Raw genomic sequence first — 9,673 nt, 5'->3', positions numbered from 1 at the left:
GGGCGAACCCGGGCCATCAGATGCTGAAGTCGGTTTTTCCCGCGGCAATCTGCTGTCTGGCAGTCTCCCCACCACCTGTGGTCAGTTTGTGAACTCGTCTCTCCCTGCTACTGTGCTTTTTAAACCGGCCTATCCTTATTCTTCCTTTTTGGCCATCACTTGGTGTCTTTTGCATAAATGATAAAAGCTCTGTTCCAAGAAATTTACGTGATCGATGGATTTAACACGGTCTCGAACTCTTAATTTGCTAAGATTTTACTACACATTTCACGTCCTTTTTGATTTGAGATTGTTTTAAAGTTCTAAATGTTTTTTAAAAAGGAAAGAGAAATGCCGAGTTATTCTTGGGATTTGTGGGGTAATTAGGCAATTATTCCCATTTGTATTACCTCCGGAGTTAATTACCTCCTGAGCGTGGAGCGATTTCATCTTTAGTTTTTCAACCGGATAGAGTCAAATTTCAAATATTTTCTTGCAGGTTGTAGTGTTATCTCTGTAAATTCATTTGAGAAGTCGGTCTAATAGTAATGATGGTTATGATAATCGTAGCTACCGTTTATTGAGCCTTTGCTAATAATTCTTATGTGGGTATCATCTCCAGATTACAAATGAAGAAGCTGAGATTAAAAGAATTAAGTAACTTTCCTAGCCCAAGATTATATTTAGGAAACAGAACCGAATTGGTTGGTCAGGCTGTTTCTCCGAATCCCCCAAACAAACAAAAAAACTGCCCTTGATTACTATGCCTCTTGGCATCAGGTACTCCAAGTATCCAAATTACCTTCAGTTGCTTTGTGGGCTCAAAGACTGCTTGCCCCTAATTAGTTAGTTATCTTCTCCCTCTAACTTGCTCCTCTATCTGTAGGCCAGACAGCTTTACTTTTAATTTCATCTATCACCAAGCCCTGCTGGTTCCTACAGAAACTGCCTCTTGCAGTAGTTTATCCTCATTCTAGCCACCATTCCTCTAACCCACCTTCACTGAAGAACTAATATTCGAATAATAGACTTTCACATGTACATTATTTCACTTGGTTCTTGCACTGGTCTTGTGAAATGTGTATGTATTATCCCAATTTTGCCAACAAGGAACAGGGAGCTCAGAAGGCATTGATCTTCCCATTACGACATAGCCAGTAGGATTTGGGAGCTAGGGACTGAGTCTGTCATCCAAGTGTTCTGCTTTAAATCTTCTGTGTTTTTTTTTTAAAGTTATCTTTCAAGAGCCTTTTACTTAGTATGCAGATTATGTGTATTCTTTCATCTTCTGAATCGTTTTTTGTATGCTCATTTTCTGTAGTGTATTTTGTATATAGATGACCCTTGAACAACCCTGGGGTTGGAGGCACTGCCCCCACCACCATGCAGTTGAAAATCCAAATACTGCTATCTCTGCCTCAAAAGCAAAGAAATTGACAAATGACTCACCCAGGGGCAGTAAGCTCACACAGTTTGGATAGCATTAGGACTCCAATCCTAGTTCTTTTGTTTCCACATATTGTGGTCGCTAATTAAACAAAAACTTTTCCCCACACTTAGTTAATTTAAGGATCTGAAAAATACAGGTACTGTATTTATTGAGGAAAAAAAAACACACATATAAGTGGACACACACAGTTCAAGCCAGTGTTCAAGGATCAATCTGTACTTATTTTCTTTAAACACTACTTTGATCTTTTTACTCCCAAACTCAAGAACATATAATTCTCCACTGTGTATTGCATCTTTTGTCGAGTAGCCAGTGTACCCTGTGATCTGATTTTACCCAACCCTGTCAGAAAGGCTCCATTCCAGTTTGGCAACACTTTCATATAAACATGATCGGTAATTCCTATACCTAACATTGTTCCTTCTGGATTGCCCTCTGTTTTGCTTGTGCAAACCCTGCCCTTTCTCTAAAGATCTCTCTGATTTCCTCTATGAAGACTTTTCTTACTAATTTACTTCTCCAGATAATTTTCGATACACCGAAGAGCTGTCCAAATGTTTTTAAATCTTCATCTCCATGTATGCCTCGTTTCACTGTGTTTAGCTTTAATGTACTTCACAGATACTGTGTTTCGTTTGTTTATTTTTACCAAATGAAGGTTTGGAGCAACTCTGTGTTGAGCAAGTCTGTCGGTGCCATATTGCCAACAGCATTTGCTCAGTTCACAACTCAGTCGTGTTTTGGTAATTCCCACAGTATTTCAGACTTTTTCACTGTTTCTGTGTGTGTTATGGTGCTCTGTACTCAGTGATCATTGATACTACTATGGTAATTGGTTTGGGGTCCCACAAACTGCCACGTAAGATGACGAACTTAATCAATAAATGATGTGTTCTGACTGCTCCACCTGTTGGCCATTCCCCCATCTTCATCCCTCTCCTTGGGCCTCCCTGTTCCTTTGGACAATGAGGACTGATAAATGCTACTGAATTAGGCCAGTTAGTACCCCTACAACAGCCTTCAAGGGTTCAGGTATAAGGCAGGGTCATACATCTTTCACTTTAAATTAATAGCCCCAAATGATTAAGCTTAGTGAGGAAGGCCTGTTGAAAACTGAGATAGACTGAGTGCTAACTTAACAGCCAAGTTGTGAATGCAAAGGGAAAGTTCTTGAAGGAATTTGAAAATGATATTCTAGTGAACTCATGAATGATAAGGAAACAAACCAGCCTTATTGCTGCTAATGGAGAAGGTTTTGGGATCTGCATGCATCAGCCAGCCATGGCATTCCCTTAAACCCAAGCCTAACCTAAGACAAGGCCCTAACTCTAATTCTGTGAGGGCTGAGAGAGGTAAGGAAACTGCAGAAGAAAGGTTTTAAGCTAGCAGGGCTCACTTTTGTGAAGTTTAAGGAAAGAAGTCATCTGTACAGCATCAAAGTGCATGGCAGAGCAGCAAGTTATCCAGAAGATCTAGCTAAGATAATTCATGAAGGTGGCTGTACTAAACAATAGATTTTCAGTGTAGACAGAACAGGCTTCTATTGGAAGAAGATGCCACCAAGACTTTCGAAGCTAGAGAGGAGAGGTCAGTGCCTGCCTTGAGAGCTTCAGAGGGCAGGATGACTCTCTTGTGGCTCAGCTGGTAAAGAATCCACCTGCAATGCAGAACACCTGGGTTCAACCCCTGGGTTGGGAAGATCCCCTGAAGGAGGGAAAGGCTACCCACTCCAGTATTCTGGCTTAGAGAATTCCATGAGCTATGTAGTCCATGGGGTCACAAAGAATCAGACACGACTGAGCGACTTTTACAATCACAATGCAGATGGTCTGATGGCTCAGTGATAAAGAACCCACCTGCCAAGGCAGGAGATGGGGGTTTGATCCCTGAGTCGGGAAGATCCCCTGGAGGAGGAAATGGCAACCCACTCCCCTATTCTTGCCTGGAAAATCCCATGGACAGACAAGCCTGGTGGGCTATAGTTCATGGGGTTTCAATAGAGTAAGATACGACTTGGTGACTGAACAGCAACAAAATGCTTATTTACCATTCTGAATTATGCTACATCTTCTCTGCCTGTGCTCTGTAAATGGAACAAAGTGTGGATAAACAGCACACCTGTTTACAACATGGTTTACTGATATTTTATGCCCGCTGTTGAGAGCAGAGCCCTTTAAAGTATCACTGCTCGTTGTTGATGTGTCTAGTCATCCACGCGCTCTGGTGGAGATGTAGGAGATTAACGTTTTCATCCCTGCTCACACAGCATCCATTGCACAGTCTCATCCAGGAGTCATTTCAACTTTCAAGTCTTATTATTTAAGAAATCCATAGCTTGTGATTCCTCTGATGGACATGGGCAAAGTCAACTGAAAACCTGGAAAGGATTCACCATTCTCGGTGCCATTAAAAACATTTGTGATTCATGGGAAGAGGTCAAAATATCAATGTGAATAGGAGTTTGGAAGAAGTTAATTCCAGCCCTCATGGAGACTTTGAGGGGGTTCAAGACTTCAGTGGAGGAAGTAACTGCAGATGTGGTAGAAATAGCCAGAAAACCAGAAGAAGAAGTGGAGCCTGAAGATGTGTCTGAATTGCTTCAGTGTCACAGAAAACTTTAATGGATGAGGAGTTGCCTCTTACGGGTGAGCAAAGAAACTGGTTTGTTTAGACAGAGTCTGCTGCTCGTGAAGATGCTGTGAAGATTGTTGAAATGATAATAAAAGCTTTAGAATATTAAACTTACTTGATAAAGCAGCAGCAGGGTTTGAGGCGATCAACTCCAGTTTTGAAAGAATTTCTACCGTGGGTAAAATGCCACCCAACAGCATTGCATGCACAGAGAAATTGTTCATGAAAGGAAGAGTCAGGGGATGCAGCAGACTTTCAGTGTTGTCCTATTTTAAGAGATTGCCACAGCCACCCCAGCCTTCAGCATCCACCACCCTGAGCAGTTGGCAGCCTTCAACATCGAGGCAAAACTCAACACCAGTAAAAAGAGTATATTTGCTGAAGGCTCAGATGGTAGCTCAGCTAGTAAAGAATCTGTCTGCAATGAGGGAGACCTGGGTTCGATCCCTGGGATGGGAACATCCCCTGGAGGAGGAAATGGCAACCCACTCCAGTATTCTTGCCTGGGAAATCTCATGGACAGAGGAGCCTGGCGGGGTACAGTCCGTGGGGTCGCAAAAAGTCAGATACAGCTGAGCAACTGAGCACCCACGTAGACCTTGTGACTATTGAGTGCCCATAAGCAATAGGTTTTGGGGTTTCCCAGGTGACTCAGTGGTAAAGAATCTGCCTGTAGGTTGCAGGTTGCTATTGCGGGACATGTCCACAAGGCGGCAGCACGTTTCCATGCCTCACTCTTGTTACTAAGGTAAGCAGCATGCATGCTAAGTCACTTCAGCAGTGTCTGACTCTCTGCTACCCCACGGAAGGTAGTCCGCCAGATTTCTCTATCCATAGGGTTCTCCAGGCAAGTATACTGGAGTGGGTTGCCATTTCCTCCTTCAGAGAATCTTTCCCACCCAGGAATCGAACCTGGGTCTCCTGCAGCTTCTGCATTTCAGGGGATCTTTATCGCAGAGCCACCGGGGAGGCTTGGGGAAATTCCTGTTATCTCCTTGTTAATTAGAATGCTGTGTAGCGCTAGTGGTTAAGAACCTGCCTGCCAATGCTAGGAGACATAAGAGACTTGGGTTCAATTCCTGTCGGGAAGATTCTGTGGAGGAGGAAATGGCAACCCACTCCAGGATTTTCGTTTGTGAAATCCCATAGACGGAGAAGCTTGGCGGGCTATAGTCTATGGGGTCGCCAAGAGTCAGATACAGCTGGGCAGCTGAGCGCACACGTAGTCTTTATGAATATTCAGTGCCCATAAGCAAGTTTTGGAGTTTCGCAAGTGGCTCAGTGGTAAAGAATCTGCCTGTAGGTTGAAGGTTGCTATTGCGGGACGTGTCCACAAGGCGGCAGCACTTTTCCATGCCTCACTTGTTAACTAAGGTAAGCAGAGCCTTGGGGAAATTCCTGCTCTCTCCTTGTAGATTAGAGTGCCCTGGCGCCAGTGGTAAAGAACCTGCCTGCCAATGCTAGGAGACATAAGAGACGAGGGTTCGATCCCTGGGGCGGGAAGATCCCCTGGAGGAGGGCGTGGCAACCCACTCCACTGCTCTTGCTGGGAAAGCCCATGGACAGAGTAGCTTGGTGGGCTACAGTCCATGGGGTCGCAAAGAGTCAAGACCGGATTGAAGTGTCTTACATGCACACCCGTGCCAGAAGAAGCCACCCAAAACTTGTGTCTCATTTATTTAAGGCATATTGCTATTGCACACTTAGCAGACTATAGTACACTGTAAATATAACTCGTGTGTGCACTGGGAAGCCAAAATATTCGTGTGACATACTTTATTGTAGTATGCCCCTTTTTGTGGTCGCCTGGAACCAAACTGCATGAGGTCTGCCTGTAACCAAACTGCATGAGGTCTGCCTGTATTTTTTTATCACCTGAAGCCCCCTTTTCCCTCCAAATACATTCTTATGCAGAACTTCAATATATAAACAGATGGAAGTGAAGCTGCTTGGGTTGAAATGGAGAAAGAGACCTTCCCTCTGCCCCCACCCCCCACTTTACCTTCCTCACCACCAGCCCTGTCTGTTACATGGCCCCTTGGGCACTTCTGTAGAATACTGAGGGGTTGAGTTACACAGTTTAGAAAGCGTTAGCCTCCTATTATAAATGGACTTTTCTCAAATTGTTTATGGTAGCTGTGTCTCAGGAAATTAGAGGTGCTTGGCACAGTGGGAAAAAGCATGTAAGTTGTGAGGGAAAGGCCTGAATTTGAGTCTTAACCATGTCATTTACAATGATGTCTTAACTTGCCTTAATTATTCACATCTGTGAAATGGGAAAACAGTGCCCACCTTCCAGTGTTGTTGTGAGGTCTCAAATGAGATCAAGTAAATGGGAGGGCCAGGGCTTTCTCGTCTTGCCCCCTCTCTGATGACATCGCTATCTTTAGACACCAGCTTTCTCTGCAGGCAGGAAGTGTGCTTGCTAGCAGCTCCCGAGCTGAAATCTCACAGCTTTTACCACTGGAAACGGGCTGGTGTCTTTTTTTGCCTTGAGTAAAAGAGCTCAGATTGGCCCCCACCTGAATAGGTGCCCATCCTTGAACCAGGCAACTGTATTTGTGGGCAAAGGGTGGGTCATGCCATGTCAGCTTCTGCTGTTGCCTCTTAGGTGAGAAGGATGGCCTCATTTGCCAGGAGAAGGTTGCAGTGCTGTTTAGACTGAATCTTAGAGATGCATTGAAGTCCCTAGGCGAGGACAGACCCCTGCCTTTGTATTTCAAAATAGTATTACACTGCTGTGTGATTCTGCTTCTGGGGACACCTGGGTTTGAGTTTCAACTTCATCCCTTGTTAACATTTTTATGGGACAGGCAAATATTCTTGTTCCATCCACCTCACTTTCTTCTGAGAATCAGATGAAGTAAACCAACTAAATGTAATCAAAAAATCTGGAGATGAAGGGAAGCTATTTTAACTCCTTTGGTTCTTTCCTGTGTAATTTGGTTCTTTTCCTTCCTGTTTGTCTCTGCTCTTCCCTGTATCTATCATGCTTTTCCTGTATATGCTTCTAGAGTGAACCCTTCCCGTATGTAGGTGAACTCAGGTTTGTTTTTAAATTAAAGGTATAAGATATATGGCTAAATTGTAAACAATAAAAGTTCACTGTCTGGTAAACTTGAGCTATTATTTCAGCACGATTGGAATGATTTTGGAAGGAAAACTGCTAGTAAATACAAAAACGTTTGCTGAATAATATGACTTTTTACTTTGTCAAATATTATCTTTCTAGGCGACCTCAGCCCTGCTCAGCTAATGATGCTGACCATAGGAGATGTTATTAAACAACTAATTGAAGCTCACGAACAGGGGAAAGACATCGATCTAAATAAGTAAGTGGAGGGGTTCCCTGGTGGTCCAGTGGTTAAGACTTGGCCTTCCAAGGCAGGGCGTGTGGGTTTGATCCCTGGTGTAGGAGCTGGAATCTCACATACCTCAGGGCCAAAGAAGGTAATCTTGTTCTTGGGAAGTATTAATAGATCTCTTTCATGCATGCAATTATCAAATACTACCGGTTCTATCTCATGTTTCATGTTTTAATTGAGAATTTAGTTTTCTGCCCTGCCCTGTTGATTATGTATGGCAAAGTTGCCTCAGAGCCTAATATTGCTAGCAGCGTCTAACATTTCTTGGGCGCATACTGTAGTCAGGTCACTGTTGGCGGTACACTGGGCATATTAGCCCAGCTGACACTCTCAAACACTGTCTGAGGTCAGGACTTACCGGGACAGATGGATCCCCCGAGATAGAGAAGGTTACGTAATTTTTCCAAGAGTGAATAAGTGGTAATTGGCAGAGCTGAGATTTGGAATCAGACCGTCTGTCTGCAGAGCCCGTGGTCTGTCCTGCTGTCCGTCTCTCTTCACGTTCCTCCTCTCGTTCTGGTCCCTCCGCTGAGATGCAGCAGGTGGCGGCTGGCTCCCAGGAAGACCCTCTCTTTGGGCCTTTTGATGTCATCCAGCCCTTCCCCGCTTCAGAGCCTCCCGGACACGTCCATCCACTTCCTCCCCACAGTCAGGTTCAGCTTGAACTTGGCTGCATCATCAAATAAGAGTGGTCTCTCCTCTCTGCGTCTGTTTATCGACTGTGTACCTGTTATATAGATCTGCTCTAGTGATCTGCTCCCCCACCCCAGGCCGTCAGTGGTCTAGTCTCTGTGCGTATGACGTTTCTCTAGACCCTGTCTAGAAAAATATGTTTTACCCTTTCTTTGGAACATTGTGCTTAATAAACGTTGGCTAAAGAAATCAATGTTCTTTTTTGCTATGGAGACATTATATTTTATTGATTTTTCTACCATGTGTTTAACTGATTTTTTTCCCCTATTTTTTTCTCGGCTGTACCCATAATTATACAAATCTTTTGTTTCTCGTGAACGTTTCTGTGTCTTATATATTTTTGTCATCCTCTTTAATGTAGCACATCTAAAGCTAAAGTTAGCATCTTCCTCAAAACCAGCCGGTACTCAGATGGCCCCTTCGCCGAATCGTTTTAACCTTCAGGCTTGAAACTCTGGCGTCACCTTTGAATCTTTTTCCTTGGGTCCAGTTCAGGTCACAAGTTTGCCTACTCTGTCTTCATTATAACTCTCTTCCATGTTCACTACCAACTTCCTCATCCATTCCTTTTTATTTTTTACTTTCTTCTTCCAGTTTTATTGATACAGTTGATAAGTAGCCCTGTTTTAAGTTGAAGATACACAGTATGGTGATTCAGCCTACACATTATGAGATGATTACAGTAAGTTTAGTGAACATCCATCCTCTCTCTCATATTGATACAAAATTAAAGAAATAGAAAAAAAAATTCTTCTTCCCTTGTGATGAGAACATCCAGGATTTACTCTCTTAGCAACTTTCTTTTTTGTTGTAATGTATATACTTTTAAACTTATTGTTTTGCGGTGGAGTAAAGCCAGTTAACAATGCTGTGATGGTTTCAGGTGGACAGCAAAGGTACTCAGCCATTCATATACATGTATCCATTCTCCCCCAAACTCCCCTCCCATCTGTGAAGCCTACGCTTTTCTGTGCCCATTTCCATGAATGTCTCCCCAGCACACACTGAGTTCGTCTCGAGCGCTGTAAGCATTCATGGTTGGGTCTGTGTTCTATTACGTATGTTTTTATTATCAGCAGACTTATTTTTGTGCATGCCTGTCTGCGAACATAGAGCACAAAACAGCTCTGCCTTACACTTCCTGATGTCCCAGGTACTTAGGTAGTCTCTTGTACCTCTTAGGAACTCAGTAAACATTTGTTTAAACGATTTGCACACCTCATAGTATTTCTAGATGGATTAAAGTGACTGTGGGATTTGGCTAGCAGCCACAAAGAAAAGAAAAGTTGGTACAATTATAGAAGAAAACAAGGAACAGTTTTTCTTCTACGATTATAGAAGAAAACTAGTTGGGATAAAGGTTATTTTGGGGGGTGCGGATAGGGTTACAGTCAGGAAGGCACACAGGGGTCTTCTGAAATGGTGATCATGTTCTTTTTCTTGGAATGTGGTTACAAGAGTGATTGTTTTATAATTGTTAAAGTATATTACATGGGTCATTGTTCTGTTCTTTAGGTAATATTTTATATTAGAAAAATATTTTAAATGCTTTAAA

The 9,673-nt window shown here is 43.1% G+C and overlaps 1 protein-coding gene across 1 annotated transcript in view; it reads left to right on the top strand.

Annotated features, from left to right (window-relative positions):
* ELP3 (elongator acetyltransferase complex subunit 3) overlaps positions 1-9,673 on the top strand; it is a 120,485-nt gene that overhangs the window by 229 nt on the left and 110,583 nt on the right. The window contains exon 2 of the mRNA XM_010840293.1: positions 7,293-7,392. Within this exon, the coding sequence (XP_010838595.1) occupies positions 7,293-7,392 (100 nt within the window). The remainder of the gene's footprint in view (positions 1-7,292; positions 7,393-9,673) is intronic.

The sequence above is a fragment of the Bison bison genome, unplaced genomic scaffold (genome assembly GCF_000754665.1).
Source record: "Bison bison bison isolate TAMUID 2011002044 unplaced genomic scaffold, Bison_UMD1.0 scf7180017864143, whole genome shotgun sequence".
In the NCBI taxonomy this organism is placed as follows: domain Eukaryota; kingdom Metazoa; phylum Chordata; class Mammalia; order Artiodactyla; family Bovidae; genus Bison; species Bison bison.
The sequence above is the reverse complement of the archived record's forward strand: the minus strand, read 5'-3'. Positions and strand labels throughout refer to the sequence as shown.